Genomic DNA, 18,449 nt, shown 5'->3' on the forward strand with positions numbered 1-18,449 from the left:
ATTTGTAAGTCAGATGTTTACAAGTTTGGGACAGCCTGTACATATAAGTTTTCCTACGAGCTGGTGCTTCATAACTACAAGCACCACAATTTGCATCTTCAGACGGGCTTTATCAAGGAAAGAAAAAAGGGGAAAACAACAGACTCACCTGCTCCAGGCCAGTGGAATCATCCTCAATATCATCAGGGAGCAGGAGGATCATGCTAAGCTCTTTTCCCTGGTAAGGCAGTTCCAGCACTCGACATTTGCAATCGTCAATATAACTAAATGGGAGTTTCTTTTTCATGAACATCATCTTCACATTCTTCTTTTCCTTCTACATGGTGTCAGTAATATTACAGAGATGAGCATAAAGAATTAGAAGAAAGTAAAAGAGTACATTTTACAGATCTTCTATGTTGGCAGAAATATCAGTGAAAGAAGTTTTTGCAAATCCATATCAATATGGATACCATGCTTTTAAACATGACATATGATTCTTATTAACATGGACTTTCCACTCCATTCATTAGGTCTTACTTCCAAAGTAGTGTGCACAAGACGGTCAGCTAAAACAAACTCAAACAGCAGAATGAATTAACGACATACTTTAGTCAGACAGGATAAATATTGAAACAAGATTTGCTAAATCCTCATTCAAGGTTGAGACTATAAATCTAAGCCCTCTAATCAGAGAAAATATGTCAAAACACAAATCTTAGTTTAATTTCATGGGGAAAGGTTTCATGAATCATAAGATGATATATCTGCATTCTTAGTTTGTAAAAGTTAGCATTCTGCTATATCTGGGTGTTACATAGTGGATTGAGCATTTGTGTGTTCAATGTACAGGCAGTCCCCAAGTTACAAACAAAATATGTTCTGTAGGTTTGTTTTCAAGATAAATTTGTATGGAAGTTGGAAGAGGTACATTTTCAAAGTGTAACTCCAGACATATAGTTTTTTAGCACTGGATAGCAAAGGGAAGGGTTAAAATCCCTGTGGTGTCTACATGTGGCTGTCTACAGAGACGTTGCCCAGGATGTATTACTATCCTGCAGGGAGGCATCTCCCATGTCCTCACAAGCTAGAGCTGATGGATGGAAGCTCACCCCATCTTATGGATTCAAACCAGCAACCTTCAGGTCAACAACCCAACTTTCAGATCAGCAGTCCAGCCGGCACAAGGGTTTAACCCATTGCGCCACCATGGCTCCATTACTGGGCAAGTCACATCCTCTTAGCATCAGAAAACACTGTGAAAGGATCACCTTTGGATTGCCATAAATCAGAAACAATAGAAGATATGCAGCAAGAAATACCTGGACTAAGTTTATTGTTTGACAATTTAACCAGTGTCATTGCCCCACTAAAGTAGAGGTGGGTAACTGTTAGACAGGCTAGAAAAAGAAACTTTTCATAAAGTTACTTCGCTTTTGGTTACCTTACTAAGCCTAAAAGGCTTATCTGTGGTGTCAAACTTATCAAACTTCTCTTCCCAGGAACCTTTAAAGTAAATCGCATTCACCAGAACCAGTTTGGTCAGTTCATTAACAGAGTCTTCAGATAACAACTCAGTGATTTTACCTAAAAGAGAATCATACAAAAGTAAATAATTCTGCTACTGGAAAAAAATATTACGTTATTTTGTTTAAAGACATTGAAACGGTTGTTACGAAGAAGTCAGTCCCAGGTAAATATGCACAGGATTATGTTCTTATTTGTATTTATCAAGCTATCCCTCTTCCCTGAACCTCCTTAACAAAGTGAGCTATACTCTCACAAAGAATAAAATTCCTATATGATAGAAGCAAAGTTATAGTGATATTTTATTTGTTAACTAATCCCCTGCAAAAGGGATTGGAATACAAAATCCATCCCAAAAGAAAAAGAAGAGTTGTACATGTATCAGTTCTTGTCTTTAATGACATTATGTAATTATTTTTAAAGGTTTTGGAAGTCCCAGAAACTTGAGAGGCAGACAAATGGATCTAACTAGTGTTGCCTCAGAGGACTGGAAAGTAACCTTCCATTCTGCTTCTACCTTCAGCATTTTTATTGGTTGTTAATCAAGAATGAGATAAATGTTTTCCAAGCATCTCTCACCTTCAGTTTGTCCCTCAACCCACTGGTTAATTTGTGTTCGTACACTTTGTGCAGCATTTAAGAAGTCTACCATGGATAGCTCTGCACCATATAGCTTCTGAGTGCTGGTCAAGTAATCCTAAAGAAATCATGGAATATGAACATCAAAATACATTTTTGAAAACAGGCCACACTTTGAACTACAAATCTACGATAAATACTAGTGCATAAGTCAACCTAGCACTTCAGCACTTTATAGTTGGCCACTCCAACGCTAAATCTTGGCCACTGTATGCGGATTAGTGATTCCTGTAATTAGGTTTTAAATGTTCGGTTATATATTGTATGACTATCTGTTTTATGCATTTTTATTTATGTTTATATTGTTTTAATTGCTGTATGTTTTAATTGACTGACTGTATGTTTCCTAATACCGGAAACCGCTCTGAGTCCCCTGAGGAGATAGGGCGGTATATAAATAATTTTTTAAATTATTATTATCATTATTATTATTAACCTCCTGTATATGTTGAAGGTAGATTTGAGGAGCAAAATAATAGATTCTGACCTTTAGATGAATTAAAGATCATTCCACAGCACATTGGTTCTTTTAAAATTAAACTTCAGGTACTTGCTTACATAGCCCCATTGATAAGTCAACTGTGGTTTTGGGCATCAATTTTTGGACTGAAATATCTAGACATATAAATACTCAAATATCACTTATGCATTTTGGTAAATTTGAGGGGTATTACAGTATGGGGCTGGGCTGTGGCGCAGCTGGCTAATAACCAGCTGCTATAAATCATTACTGACCGAAAGGTCATGAGTTCGAAGCCCGGGTCGGGTTAAGCCTCCGACCATTAATAGCCTCGGCTTGCTGTTGACCTATGCAGCCCCGAAAGACAGTTGCATCTGTCAATTAGGGAAATTTAGGGACGCTTTATGCGGAAGGCTAATTTACAACACCATAAAAACCAGCAAAACACGAGGAAAGGAATGAGGAAGTACAGCCACTACTGGACGGTGAAACAACAGCTCCCCCTGTGGCTGGAATCGTGAAGCTGGAAAAATGTTAAAATGCCTCTGAGTCTGTCTAATGTATGTTGTTTGTCTGTTGGCATTGAATGTTTGCCATATATGTGTTCATTGTAATCCGCCCTGAGTCCCCTTCGGGGTGAGACGGGCGGAATATAAATACTGTAAATAAATAAATAAATACTTAATCTCCTTGACCCTTGCTAACAGCAAGAATTATACCTGCTTGCCTGAGATTATTTTTACACAAGTCTTATACAGTAGAATGGAAGTGGGTTACCATCAACAAATAGGGGGCCTTATTCCATGATTGATGCCATTCTGTTTTCCTCCTGGTGAGATCTGTTTTTTCATTCAGAATGACCCATTTGTCAGACTTGGTCATCATGTTGGCTTTTTAAGAAACTCTTTTTTATTAAAGTGGTACAAAACATCTTTTTCGTCAGTGGCCCAATTTGGTGATCATGTAGATAATGTTTTGGGCATGTAGCAGGTATGGTTACGCATGATTTTGCCCTGACCTCCCATTCTGACTTTATTTCTGATAGGGCAGATGGAAGGAAGGACATGGTTCATATGGATGAGATCTTTCTTAGAAGTTGGCATCCAATTTCCAAGTAACAGTCTATTGAAAGCAAAGAATCTGTGACACAGCCAACAGAAAGGCTATCATTCCTTTTATTTTTGAATGATTGCCTTAATTACGAAGGTGACTGAGGCTGATCTATAATGGTTTTGTATATATAGATCACCCTCTTTTTAAGGATTGGAGAATGAGAAACGCAAAGGCAAAGATGGAAGTCCTTTTTTTTTTCCTTTTTTTTTTTTGGAGGGGGGGGTATTTTTGATGTGTTTTTTTTTTGTATTAACAGTCTTTAATTTTCTTCTCTACTATCCTAATCTTAATTTCTGCACTTTCTATATCAAAAAATGTTCTCACTCTTTCGATGTATTAAACTAATCTTCAATAAATATATATTAAAAAAAAAAGAAGTTGGCACAATTTCCCTGATCATTACACCATTATTGTGTGCTAGAAGCACAGGAATATAGAGGTAAAGGGGAACAGTGACATCTGTACATGAAATGCCACACTTGGACCATAATTGCAATGAATTTTTAAAATAAACACAATGAGAAAGAGACAACACAGTGTAGTGGATTGAGGAATGGACTATGACTGGAACCGAGTTTTCAGATTCCTGCTTCGCCATGGAAATCTACTGGGTTTTTTTTTTCATGTTAGGAGTGACTTGAGAAACTGTTAAGTCGCTTCTGGTGTGAGAGAATTGGCTGTCTGCAAGGACTCTGCCCAGGGGATGCCCAGATGTTTTGATGTTTTACCATCCTTTTGGGAAGCTTCTCTCATGTCCCCGCATGGGGAGTTAGTACTGTCAGAGGGAGCTCACCTGTAACCCAACCTTCAAGTCAGCAGTCCTGCCGGCACAAGGGGTTAACCCATAGAGCCACCAGGGGCTCCAATCCACTAGGTGACTTTGAACATGTCACACTCTTTCAGCTTCAGAAGAAGGCAAAGGCAAGCCCCCTCTAAACAAATATTGCCAAGACAACCCTAAGGTAAGCTTACCAAAAGACAGAAGCGATCTGAAGGTACATAACAACCACTACCACAACTAGAACAGAAAAGTGACTTCAGCCAAAGAAGATTGAGGAGTTAGGAGAGATGGGAAGGGGAAGGACTAGGGAGCCATCCAAAACTGTCAAAGTGCAGGAAAACTAAAATGAAGATGGCTGCTATAATCATGGGGTCAAAACTGAAGAGCAGCATTACAATCCCAGTACAATGTAATGGCATAATCCCTGCTTCTTTAGCAGAAGACAGGGCCAGGGGAGGCACTTAATCTTTAGTCTGGTTAAAGATAACGACAATTCTCTCATAAAGAATTTCACAGATTCCCCCCCCCCCCCCCCAATTTTATAGTGGCTCAGTAGCTATTCGCTGTCAAAACACTATTCAGGGTTTACATTAGGTCAAGAATTACTATGCCAGAGAATATTAATAAATTCATTAAGAAATCACATTCTTTGTGGGTGCGAAAGATGCAAAGGTGACAAGGGCCAATTTTCACTCCCAATTTTCACTCTGTTTTGCCAGTTTTTAGCCAGATATCACTTCTGCATTTTTGCACGTTCAAACAGCTTAGGAATGAGGGAACTATTTTAAGGTAAACCAAGGAGCCAAGAATCCTCAGGGAGCAGTAATATACTGTTTGGAGACTAAATATTGTCTCCAATAAAAAAATTTAAAAATCACTAAACATTTGCCCCCTACCTAATAAAAAATGGGGGAGAGTTAGGGGGATTTCCAGATACTGGAGAGAAGTCTGGGAGGCTGCAGAAAAGTCCTAGGAGGGGGGCACACGCTTCCCACTCCTGTTCTGTAACAATTATAAAAACAATTCTAAAGTTTAGACCATTTTCCCATTTTTTTACACAGTCTCAGTCAACTCACCTTCAGAAAGCAATACGTTTTTTCTCCATACAATCTATTAGCAAGCTTCAGTACATAAGGCGCATCACTCCGGTTTATCTTAGTACTGAGTGCCTGCAGCTTTACATGAAGATCTTCAACAGCATCAAAGTGACACGCCTGCATTGAGAAAAAGCAGTTACCTAATTTGTATCTACTATGAATATTTAATAAAAACAGATCTATCCAGGAGACACACAACAATAACCTTTCAAAATCTTTCTCGTCACCTAATGGCAAAACACACACACACACACGTGTTCAAAGTATAATATATTTTATTTCTATATTCGTGCTTGAACTCGTTTTTGATTTTATACTGTTTTGTTATCTTATCGTTTTTGTTTTATATTTTAACTTGTTTACATTTTGTTTTTTTCTGGGCTTGGCTCCATGTTAGCCGCCCCGAGTCCCTTCGGGAATAAATTTTATTATGACACAGCAAACAAGATAGATATGCTGGATTTCGTATCACAAAATTACAAGTCGAACACTTCCCAAGTGTCTAGGACTGTGTGATGTATTTTCGGATGATGCATGCAGATCCCAGTAGGGTGGCCTTTTGCAATTGGCAAATCGTAATTTTGTCAATGTCTATTGTTTCCAAATGCCAGCTGAGATCTTTTGGCACGGCACCCAGTGTGCCCATCACCACCGGGACCGCCTGCACTGGTTTCTGCCAGAGTTCAATCTTGAGGTACTTATAGCGGCTGAGTTTTTCCTGTTGTTTTTCGTCAATGCAACTGTCACCTGGGATGGCAACATCAATGATCCAACCCTTTTTCTTCTCCACAACTGTGATGTCTGGTGTGTTGTGTTCCAGAACTTTGTCAGTCTGGATTCGGAAGTCCCACAGTATCTTTGTGTGCTCATTTTCCAATACTTTTGCAGGTTTGTGATCCCACCAGTTCTTTGCTGCTGGGAGGTGGTACTTGTGGCATAAGTTCCAATGAATCATTTGGGCCACATAGTTGTGCCTCTGTTTGTAGTCTGTCTGTGCGATTTTCTTACAGCAGCTGAGGATATGATCAATGGTTTCGTCAGCTTCCTTGCACAGTCTGCATTTTGGGTCATCAGCTGATTTTTTGATCTTGGCCTTAACTGCATTTGTTCCGATGGCTTGTTCCTGGGCTGCAAGGATCAGGCCTTTTGTCTCCTTCAGGGTCCCATTCGTGAGCCATAGCCTTATTATTATTATTATTATTATTATTATTTCTATCCAAGATGTGCCTGGCATGCCACAGACTAGAATGGTGATCCTGCATATATTGCTCCGTACACTAAATGCATTCAATTTTATTTTATAAGTGGCATGACTCTAGCATCTTTGCTTACAGAAATTTAGTGTACATACAGGGACTTACCGAAACCCAGACCTGTGAGGCAATGTTAGGTGATTTTTCTTAATAATCTCACAACCATCAAGGAAAGTGCATGCATGAACTGTCTGAGAAATTAGGAGTTGCAGTCCAAAATTGACTCCTGTATTCAAACTGATACTGGGAACCAGGAATAAAATAGAAAAATGGCACAGAGAAAACTAGAAGTTCATCCAGTTAGGGCCGAATTGAATATTACAAAGCAAGTATCTTCCATCAGCCTCCCTTAGCTCCTGTCCCCTTTGCATCATTGGGAGAATGGAGTGCGCTCTGAATGAAGATTAACGCAAAAGCATTAATTGGCCGGGTTTAGCACAGCGGGTTAACCACCAGGTGCAATAAATCTTACCAATCAAAAGGTTGGCAGTTCGAAGACTGGGTCAGGAGTGAGCACTCGACCTTCAGCCCAGCTCACTGCCCACCTGGCAAATCGAAAACAGCTGTGAGTAGATAAATAGGTACTGCTTATGCAGGAAGGTATTTTAATGACACCATAAGGAAATATTAGAAAATGCCGGCGATCAAAAAAGGAGGAAGTTGTGAACAGAGATCTTTGACATGGAGGATGGAGCGATAGCACCATGAAGGACAGAATCAAGCACAACCTCCAGGACACCGAAGATGGGAAATGCCTATGTACTATTGTCTGTCTTGTCTGTGTATAACAGCATTGAATATTTGCTGTATATGTGTTCCGTGATCCACTTGAGCCCCCTTCGGGGTGAGAAAGGCTGAATATAAATGCTGTAAATAAATAAATAAAAATTGAGGATCCATTTTGTATACTCATGTATAATTTGACCTCATGTATAAGTTGAGGACATGTTTTGATGCTAACATGGATTTTGATATATTTTGCACATACTGTCCTTTTGTTCCAAACACCACTCCTCTTTCTGCTGTGTATGATTCCACATGGGTTGGACTATTTACTTAGTGTGATAGCACATATACCTGAAAATTGTCAGTGCAAAGTCTAAGTCTTTGAAGAAAGGACAATCAGTTTTATTGTCTTAGAGCTTTCCTAATAATTGCAAAACCTCTTCACATGAAAACCAAGGTCATAAACTGCTTTGAAATGGTAAATATAAATTTACCTTCTTTACAATAAAATAACCAGACCTCAGCATAAAAACTGCAGCATAAAATGAGCAAATTTTCTGACCTTTGAGAGCTGTGTTGCTGTGTCACCTTTGGCCCCTAAGTAGACCATGGCGAGTGCAGATGATATGTTAAGTGGAGAAAAGAAGATATTGCCTGTTGAGTTGGCTTCAGTCAACTTTTGGAAGAGATCAAGGGCAAAATGGGTGTTCGCATTGGCCAGTTGATCCATGATGAAGCTCTGTAGAATACAAGACAAGACAAAACTATGTAGTCAATTATATGTCTATTTATAAATCACCTCTTGAATCCAGAAAAGCCTCCAAGGCAACTTAAATATATTTACTATTTTAAAACACAAACATTAAATACAAAAGCATTTAAGGGGTAACATAAGAGCAAGTAACTAATTTACATTTCCAGAAATGTAGTCATGTTAGACTGTTGCAGAAAAACCGGTTGAGTATCTTGCCACATTCAAGATTAACAAAATTTATCTGGTACCCCATTGTTTAATCCCAACTAAAGTAGATCAATTCAATCTAGTTGAAGGATGAGCCAACACAGAGATAAATCGAATGGATATAATTAATCTCCTGCAGTTGAAACTAAAATTGGACTTTTATTTGGTATAAAATTTCTGTAATCTGTAATCTTTGAATGCTTATGCCAAATAAAGCTGTTTATGCTTTACTCCTTAAACTTTGGATGAGAAAGGAGAAAAGAGGAGTTGTAGCCCAGCATTTGAAAGGCAGCATAAAATGCCATGGCAGGCCAGATTCAGCCCATCCATGCGCCTTGCGTTTGACACAAGTGTTCTAAGAAGAAAGTGCAGATGGCATAGATTTCTTTGCTGAGACCTGACATCTGCATAAGCTGAAGCACATAATGCTGATCATTGCACTCCTTTGGAAATCTGTTCCTTCACAGGCAGAATAATCCCACCCACACTGCATGCACAACCCATGAGTAGCTTAGCGTTCTGAAAGTTGGTGGGCTGACAGTATAGCAAGTTTCACTCCAATAGCTTTAAAAATGAAGGGGAAAGGAGCCCGTGAAGTTTCCCCAATTATAGTAATTAATTATGCACTTACGGCGGCACAGTGGGTTAAACCGCTGAGCTGCTGAACTTGCTGACTGAAAGGTCAGTGTTTTAAATCCGGGGCGTGGAGTAAGCTCCCACTGTTAGCCCCAGCTTCTGCCAACCTAGCAGTTCGAAAACATGCAAATGTGAGTAGATCAATATTTACTGCTCCTGCGGAAAGGTGACGGCGCACCATGCAGTCATGCCAGCCACATGATCTTGGAGGTGTCTACGGACAATGCTGGCTCTTCGGCTTAGAAATGGAGATGAGCACCAACCCCCAGAGTCACACACAACTAGAATTAATGTCAGGGGAAAACCTTTACCTTATAATGAAATAGTAACAAATTTTTCACTAAGTATACTTTAGAAGCACTTTAGAAACTAAGCACTAGTGTCCCCTCTCCAGTTTTGTAATTACCTTTGAACAATTTTTTAATGGATCACACATCCCTATTGGTCACTCTTCCACAATCATCTTTGCTATGTAACAAATACAGTAGAGTCTTGCTTATCCAACGTAAATGGGCCGCCAGAACGTTGGATAAGCAAATATGTTGGATAATAAGGAGAGATTAAGGAAAAGCCTATTAAACATCAAATTGGGTTATGATTTTACAAATTAAGCACCAAAACATCATGTTATACAACAAATTTGACCGAAAAAGTAGTTCAATACACAGTAATGCTATGTAGTAATTACTGTATTTATGAATTTAGCACCAAAATATCACGATGTATTGAAAACACTGACTACAAAAATGCATTGGATAATCCAGAATGTTGGATAAGTGAGTGTTGGATAAGTGAGACTCTACTAGTTACATAGCCCCTGATGGCTCAGCACGTTAAACCGCTGAGCTGCTTGCTGAACTTACTGACTGAAAAGTCAGCGGTTTGAATCAAGGGAGCAGGGTGAGCTCCTGCTGTTAGCCCCAGCTTCTGCCAACCTAGCAGTTCAAAAACATGCAAATGTGAGTAGATCAATAGGTATTGCTCCGGCAGGAAGGTAACGGCACTCCGTGCACTCATTCCAGCCACATTACCTTGGAGGTGTCTACCAACAACGCCAACTCTTCGGCTTAGAAATTGCAATGAGCAAAACCCCCCAGAGTCGGACACAACTAGACTTTTACCTTTTTCCTTATGTAACAAAATTTGAAACATTTTCTGTTCTTGGTTTGAAAGTGTTATTTCCGGTTTAATTGTGCAGTACTTACTTTAAAAGTTGTTGTTATATTCCAGAAACTACGGGGGTTTTTTGTGGCAAAAACTATGTTGAATTGGTTGAGACTCTCTGAGATATTCATTGAAAAACTATAGCAAAATGTGCCACAGGGTGCCCCGCCAAACCAAAGTTTTTGCAATTTAATAGACTTTCCCCACGTTTTTATGGTAGGACCAATTAGGAAATGACATTTATAACCCAGGAACAAACAAGGAGTTATATGGTGAATCCAACACAAATACCCAAGAGTGCCAACTCCTTTTCTATCTGATACAAATATCTGTTCAATTAATGACGCCGATAAGACAAGGGGAAATTTTCCTCCCTTCCTCCCCAGTCTAGGAGAATGTCTCTCCAATAGCAAAACGCAGACTGAGACTGAAAAGCCCCTGGCCTCCCCCGCTAGCATTGCAAACATTTGTTTGAAAGCACTCTGTGCCTTCCAGGAAAGTTTCCTACTAAAAGCTCGGTGGGTTGCAAATTTAGCTGTTGGGAGTCAGAGTCAAGGCATGCAATCCCGCGAATTGTAGGCGGTCTCTCACTTTCTCTCTCCGTTCTCCAACGCGGATGTCAGTGCTGGTCCTGGATGCCTCTGCAAGATGCCTCTTTTGGGTTCCTGCAAACCGCGCCTTCCTCCTTCGCCAGGAAAGGGAGGGTTTCTCCGGAGGAGGAGTAGACACAACCTCCCTCCCCTCCTTCCTTTCCTGCGTCTCTTGGAGGCTTGACAAACCTTTTCTGGGTTGCTGTGAGTTTTCCAGGCTGTCTGGCCATGTTCCAGAAGCATTCTCTCCTGACGTTTCGCCCACATCTATGGCAGGCATCTTCAGAGGTTGTGATGTCTGTTGGAAAACAATGCAAGTGGGGTTTATATATCTCTGGAAGGCCCAGGGTGGGAAAAAGAATCTCTATAGTCTGCTTGAGGCATGTGTGGATGTTGTAATTGGCCATCTTGATTAGCATTGAATGGCCATACAGCTGGTTTCTTCCTGCCTGAGAGAATCCTTTGTTAGGAGGTGTTAGCTAGACCAGATTGTTTCATGTCTGGAATCCCTCTGTTTTCTGAGTGGTCCTGTTGTAGAATGAAGGGAGAGATAACAAGAGAGATCCTTCTGAGAGGCCCAAAAAGTCCGGTTTATTATATTCAGCTGAAGACTCTGGGTGGAATCTCTTCCGAAAGAAAAACCAGAGCGAGATCAAGGCGTGGACTCATGCCTTATATACATTTTCAGACAAAGAACATGCTTTTACATACATCTCGTCATTAGTACGTCACTTCACATGCTTACATACATGGGCATAAATATGCACAATCAGCATTTTCCTATCTAAGCACTCTTAAAACTTGTAGCAAGTCACAGACACAAAGAGAAATCCATCAAGAGGCCTACTTTTGCCTTGTCAAAAGGGAGGGGGAGAAGTCACTCTCCTTCCATTCGTATACCTGGCACAATCTCGTACTGGAATGTATAGATAACCGGCCCACCTTCTCCCCCCTGTCCTGTCAGATTGTGCATTCCTAAAATCTAACACAGAGAGAGTCTGATTTTTCTACATTTCAGTGCTTCTAATGTGCATACAATATATGTCTAAAAATCCATTTTTTATCGTTCCTCATCAGTCCAGCATTTTGTGTTCTCAAATAATATGCTCTGTCCAGTTTGGTTCATCAAGTGCTGTGCTATGGTTGATTTCTCTGGTTGGATTAGTCCTCAGGGCCTTTCAAGTTCCTTGATTCGTGTCTTGAGCAATGCTGCTGATGAGGAACTGAAAAATATGGATTTTTAGACATATATTGTATGCATATTAGAAGCAGTGAAATGTAGAAAAATCAGACTCTCTCTATGTTAGATTTTAGGGATGCACAAGCTGATAGGACAAGCTGGGAGAAGGGGGGCCAGTTTTCTATACATTCCAGTGTGAATTGGTTCCTAGTACAGCTTGACAGGCCAAGAGTGGCCTCTTGATGGATCTCTCTTTTTGGTGTCTGTGACTTGCTATACGCTTTTAAGAGTACTTAAGATAGGAAAATGCTGATTGTGCATATTTATGTCCATGTATGTAAGCATGTGAAGTGACATACTAATGACGAGATGTATGTAGAAGCATGTTCTTTGTCTGAAAATGTATAAAAGGCAAGTCAACGTCTTGATCGTCTCTCTGGTTTGCTTTTTGGAAGAGATTCCACTTCCAGGGACTCAGCTGAAATAATAAACCGGACTTTTTGGCCTCTCAAAAGGATCTCTCTTGCGTTATCTCTCCCTTCATGTACAACACTGCGTTTGGTGGTCCCTATGTAGACTTGTCCATAGCTACATGGTATACACTAGATTCCTCCAGAGGTAAGAGGATCCCTCTTTTTCTTTGCTGAACGTGGCATTTGTTGGATTTTCTTAGGTTTGTAAAGGTAAAGGTTTTCCCCTGACGTTAAGTCCAGTCGTGACCGACTCTGGGGGTTAGTGCTCATCTCCATTTCTAAGCCAAAGAGCCGGCATTGTCCATAGACACCTCCAAGGTCATGTGGCCAGCAAGACTGCATGGAACGCCATTACCTTCCCGCTGGAGCGGTACCTATTTATCTACTCACATTTGCATGTGTTCGAACTGCTAGATTTTCTTAGTGGGTCTGTAAATAGTTTATAGGTTGTGCTTCTCCATCAGCTTCCCTATGCGGTCAGTGGTTCTCTTGATGTATGAACACTTTATTTGAGAACATGGAAATGCTTGACCACTCTAACAACCACCGTGTCAGACTACACAGAGAAGCCACTGAAATCCACAAGCATGTAGACAATTTCAACAGAAAGGAGGGAACCATGAAAATGAACACAATCTGTCTACCAGTATTAAAAAAAAAAACCTCTAAAATCAGGGCAGTAAATAAAGCACAACACTCAAAAACAGGGGGATTCCAGACATGAAACAATCAGAGCCAGCTAACACCTCCTAACAAAGGATTCCCCCGGGCAAGAAGAAGCCAGAACTTGAAGCTGCAAGGTCATTCAATGCTAATCAAGCTGGCCAATTGCACCATTCACACTTGCCTCAAGCAGACAAGAGTTCTTTCTCCCACCCTGGACATTCCACAGATATATAAACCCCACTTGCCTCATTTTCCAACAGACCTCACAGCCTCTGAGGATGCCTGCCATTGATGTGGGCAAAGCATCAGGAGAGAATGCTTCTGAAACATGACCATACAGCCCAGAAAACTCACAGCAACCCAGTGATTCTGGCCATGAAAGCCTTCAACAACACATTACATCTCTTTCTATCTGTTGGATTAATGCATTTTGACACTACTTTAACCATGGGACTTGTAGCCTTTAGCCTTCTCTGGCAAATACTGCAGGTGCCTCATCAAACTCAGCCAAGTTATTGTCAGAAGCATGTGTCTTACCATGTTTATTCTTCATTTGTTTTTGTAATTACTTACATTGACTATGTATCATGTGTACTGGATGATGCATGCTTTAATTTAAGGACTGGGCTGTGGCGCAGGCTGGAAAGCAAGCCAGCTGCAACAAATCACTCTGACCAAGAGGTCATGAGTTCGAGGCCAGCCCGGTGCCTGCGTCTTGTCTCTGTCTCTGTTCTATGTCATGGCATTGAATGTTTGGCTTTATGTGTGCAATGTGATCCGCCCTGAGTCCCCTTCGGGGTGAGAAGGGCGGAATATAAATGCTGTAAATAAATAAATAAATAAATAAATAAATATGCTGATATTTGCTCTCAATTTATTGTGCAGTTATTTCTCTTGGAGTCTTTGTGGACCACAAGTTGAAGATGAGCCAACAGTGTGATGAAGCAGCTAAAAAAACCAATGGGATTTTGGGCTGCATCAAAAGGAGTATAATGTCTACAATAAATCAAGGGAAGTCATGGTGCCTCTCTTTTCTGCCTTGGTTAGACCCCACCTGGACTACTGTGTCCAATTCTGGGCACCACAGAAACTAGAAGGTGTCCAGAGGAGGGCAACTAAAATGATCAAAGGTCTGGAAACTATGAATCCCTATGAGGAGTGTCTTAAAGAGCTGGGCATGTTTAGACTGCAGAAGAGAAGGTCGAGAGAAGACATGGTAGCCATGTATAAATATGTGAAAGGATGTCATAAGGAAGAGGGAGCTGCCCTGGAGACTAGGACTTGGAGCAATGGGTTCAAACTCCAGTAAAGGAGATTCTATCTGTACATTAGGAAGCCCTTCCTGGCTGTTAGAGCTGTTCAGCAGTGGGATTCTGCCTCAGAGTGTAGTGAAATCCCCATCCTTGGAAGCTTTTAATCAGAGGCTGGATAGCCACCTGTCAGGGGTACTTTGGTTGTGCTTTTCCTGGATGTTGGGGTTGGACTAGATGGCCCACGTGGTCTCTTCCAACTCTGTTATTCTATCTATGAAACCTAACAGCTTCCATTAAACTAGGATCAATTATGTTAATTCAAATAATGTTTCTACACTGAGTTTTTTCTGGACTGGATTGTGCCTCTACATGTCAACTGTTGATTTCATTTTTTCCTGTTTTTTCTCCATACCTGGGGTCCCATCTGCATTGGTCTCTTAGGTCTGCATATACAGTAGAGTCTCACTAATCCAAGCTAAACGGGCCGGCAGAAGCTTGGATAAGCGAATATCTTGGATTATAAGGACTGATCAAGGAAAAGCCTATTAAACATCAAATTAGGTTATGATTTTACAAATTAAGCACCAAAACTTCATGTTATGCAACAAATTTGACAGAAAAAGTAGTTCAATACGCAGTAATATTATGCTGTAATTACTGTATTTACGAATTTAGCACCAAAATATCACGATATATTGGAAACATTGACTACAAAAATGGCTTGGATTATCCAGAGGCTTGGATAAGTGAGGCTAGGATTAGTGAGACTCTACTGTATTAGGATCAGCACCAGTGGTCAGGCACTGCACAGGACTGGTCTATGGTAACACCAGCTATTCCTATTTTATGGCTCCCTTCTTTACGGCTCAAACTACAAGTAGTCTGCTGTTAGTGTCCAGGTCAAAATTTCAGCATTTACAGGGATGAGATTGGCCCACACTATGATTGCTTACTTGTCAAGGAGCTACAGCCATTGCTTACAAGAAGAGTTGGCGGCAGTCCAAGGTTATCACTGAGATAGGACACATGCAAAGGGAATTCCAAGAGTCTTGTCCGAGGGTCAAAAACACTGGAGGCTCACCAACTACATGAAATCAAAGGGCTGTTCGGCAGTGGAACTCTCTCCCCCGGGCCGTGGTGGAGGCTCCTTCTTTGGAGGCTTTTAAGCAGAGGCTGGATGGCCATCTGTCGGGGGTGCTTTGAATGCGATTTCCTGCTTCTTAGCGGGGGGTTGGACTAGATGGCCCTTGAGGTCTCTTCCAACTCTACTATTCTATGATTCTATGATTCTATGAAAGGTCCAAGACTCAAGATCACCAGCTGGAACATCCACCAGCAAGGTCCTGTTGCAAACACCCAGTTTTTATGCTGCCTGTGCAACTGAAGCTGCCAGGTTCAAATCCCACCCAGGGAGAGTGTGGATGAGCTCCCTCTATCAGCTCCAGCTCCATGCGGGGACATGAGAGAAGCCTCCCACAAGGATGGTAAAACATCAAAATATCCGGACGTCCCCTGAGCAACGTCCTTGCAGACGGCCAATTCTCTCACTCCAGAAGCAACTCCGGTTGCTCCTGACACGAAAAAAACCCCTATAAAGCCCTAAACTGTTTGAGTTCAGCCTATTTGACTGTGTCTCCCCCTGTGAACCTATTCGGGCCTTAAGGTCTGCCAGGAGGCCCTTCTCACAGTCCTACTACGTTCACAGATAAGGTTGGGGGGGACGATGAAGAGGGCCTTCTTGGTTGTGGCCTACAAGCTCTGGAATGCTCTTCCCAAAGAGATTAGATTGGCCCCCACTCTAATGACTTTCAGAAAACAACTAAAAACATGGATGTGGAAGCTGGCCTTCGGCAATAGTTGACTATAATGTAAATGGTGAAGGCTTTTATATTGATTCCAATACCAACTGGCCTTTTAATTGGTTAATTGGAGCTAGTTTGAGCTCTTATGTATAATATATTTTATTTCAGCACAAAATGTTATACTTTGTGATGTTTTGATGTTATAATTTAACAGCTGTATGGCTGCTTTTGTCTTTTTATTACAATTTGTTGATCTGTGTTGTTTTGGTTGCTATTATTCCTATGTATATTGTATTTTTGTGGTAAGCTTCCCTGAGTCCCTTCTGGGAGAGGGGGAGGGATACAAATAAAGATGATGATGATGACGATGATGATGACGATTATTATTATTCCCCTTGAAGAGCCTCATTCTGCTCAAACGCAGCTGCTTCTGCAGGACACAGCTCCTTCTCAGCAGTAGCACTCATGTTCGGCTGTTTCACCATAGGTTCAGCCTCTGCTGCTGGGAGGCAAGCCGCCTCCTCCTCCTCCTCCTCCTCCTCCTCCTCTTCCTCCTCCTCCTCCTGACTCATGGTCCTGGCATGACTCTGGTACCACATATCTTATCTCATGGAAAACAGGTGGCCCGTTTCCAATCACAGTGACTCATATTATGACTAAATATGCCTTTTTGTACACTTTGTCTAGATACTCTAACCTGTCTGGATACTCTAACCCGACCCAAATAGGAAAACAAGTCATCCAGGAATACCTGGCTGATCTAAAGGGATTCAAGTCCCCCAGGGCCAGCTCAACTACATCCAAGAGTATTGAAGAAACTAGCGGAAGGAAGTTATTTAGGAATCATTGGCAATCTTCTTTGAGAGTTCTTGAAGAAAGGGACAGGTCCCATCAGATTGGAGGAGGGCAAATGTGGTCCCTATCTTCAAGAAGGGAAAAAAGAACGACCCAAACAATTACTGTCTGGTCAGCCTCACATCGATACCAGGCAAGATTCTGGAAAAGATCATTAAGGAAGTGGTCTGCAAACACTTAGAAACAAATGTGGTCATCACTAACAGTCAACATGGATTTATCAAAAACAAATCATGCCAGACTAATCTGATCTCTTTTTTTTGATAGAGTTACGAGCTGGGTAGATGCAGGGAATGCTGTGGATGTAGCATATCTGGATTTCAGTAAGGCTTTTCAACAAGGTCCCTCACGATCTTTTGGCAAACAAGCTAGTCAAATGTGGGCTAGGCAAAACTACGGTTAGGTGGATCTACAATTAGTTAAGCGAACGAATCCAGAGGGTGCTCATCAAGGCTTCTTCTTCATCCTGCAAAGAAGTCACAAGTGGAGTGCCGCAAGGTTCCGTCCTGGGCCCGGTTCTGTTCCACATCTTTATTAATGACTTAGACTAAGGGTTAGAAGGCATGATCATCAAGTTTGCAGACAGCACAAAATTGGGAGAGATACTCCAGAAGACAGGAGCAGAATTCAAAATGATCTTAACAGATTAGAGAGATGGGCGGAAACTAACAAAATGAAGTTCAACAGGGACAAATGGAAGATACTCCACTTAGGCAGAAAAAATGAAATGCAAAGATACAGAATGGGGGACGATGCCTGGCTTGACAGCAGGATGTGTGAAAAAGATCTTGGAGTCCTCGTGGACAAGAAGTTAACGTTTTTGGGGTTTTTTTTACCTGCATAAATTGGAGTATAGTGTCTAGATCTAGGAGTCATGCTATTCCTCTGTTCTGCCTTGGTCAGACTACACCCAGAATACTGTATCCAATTCTGGGCACCGCAGTTGAAGGGAGATGTTGACAAGCTGGAATGTGTCCAGAGGAGGGCGACTAAAATGATCAGGGGCCTGGAGAACAAGCCCTATGAGAAGCGGCTTAAAGAACTGGGCATGTTTAGCCTGCAGAAGAGAAGAATGAGATGAGACATGATAACCATGTATAAATATGTGAAAGGATGTCGTAGGGAGGAGGAAGCAAGCTTGTTTTCTGCTGCCCTGGAGACTAGGACGTGGAACAATGGCTTTAAACTACAGGAAAGGAGATTCCACCTGAACATTAGGAAGAACTTCCTCACTGTGAGAGCTGTTCAGCAATGGAACTCTCTGCCCTGGACTGTGATGGAGGCTCCTTCTTTG

At 41.3% G+C, this 18,449-nt stretch overlaps 2 protein-coding genes across 3 annotated transcripts in view; one reads left to right on the forward strand and one right to left on the reverse strand.

The window, feature by feature from the left end:
• The window catches only part of LOC100567212 (serpin B6), a 53,002-nt gene that overhangs the window by 9,916 nt on the left and 24,637 nt on the right, over positions 1-18,449 (forward strand). The window lies entirely within an intron of this gene.
• The window catches only part of LOC100567410 (leukocyte elastase inhibitor), a 28,295-nt gene that overhangs the window by 2,838 nt on the left and 7,008 nt on the right, over positions 1-18,449 (reverse strand). The window contains exons 1-6 of one of the 2 annotated variants that reach the window (XM_003225577.4): positions 10,928-11,473; positions 8,138-8,314; positions 5,576-5,713; positions 2,086-2,203; positions 1,424-1,566; positions 149-316 (exon numbers count right to left, since the gene is read on the reverse strand). In XM_003225577.4, the coding sequence (XP_003225625.2) occupies positions 149-316; positions 1,424-1,566; positions 2,086-2,203; positions 5,576-5,713; positions 8,138-8,314; positions 10,928-11,206 (1,023 nt within the window). In that variant the 5' untranslated portion in view covers positions 11,207-11,473. Of the gene's footprint in view, positions 1-148; positions 317-1,423; positions 1,567-2,085; positions 2,204-5,575; positions 5,714-8,137; positions 8,315-10,927; positions 11,474-18,449 lie in introns of those variants that run through there. The other variant, XM_062977681.1, reaches the window with a different exon arrangement.

This window comes from Anolis carolinensis, chromosome 4 (assembly GCF_035594765.1).
Source record: "Anolis carolinensis isolate JA03-04 chromosome 4, rAnoCar3.1.pri, whole genome shotgun sequence".
In the NCBI taxonomy this organism is placed as follows: Eukaryota; Metazoa; Chordata; class Lepidosauria; order Squamata; family Dactyloidae; genus Anolis; species Anolis carolinensis.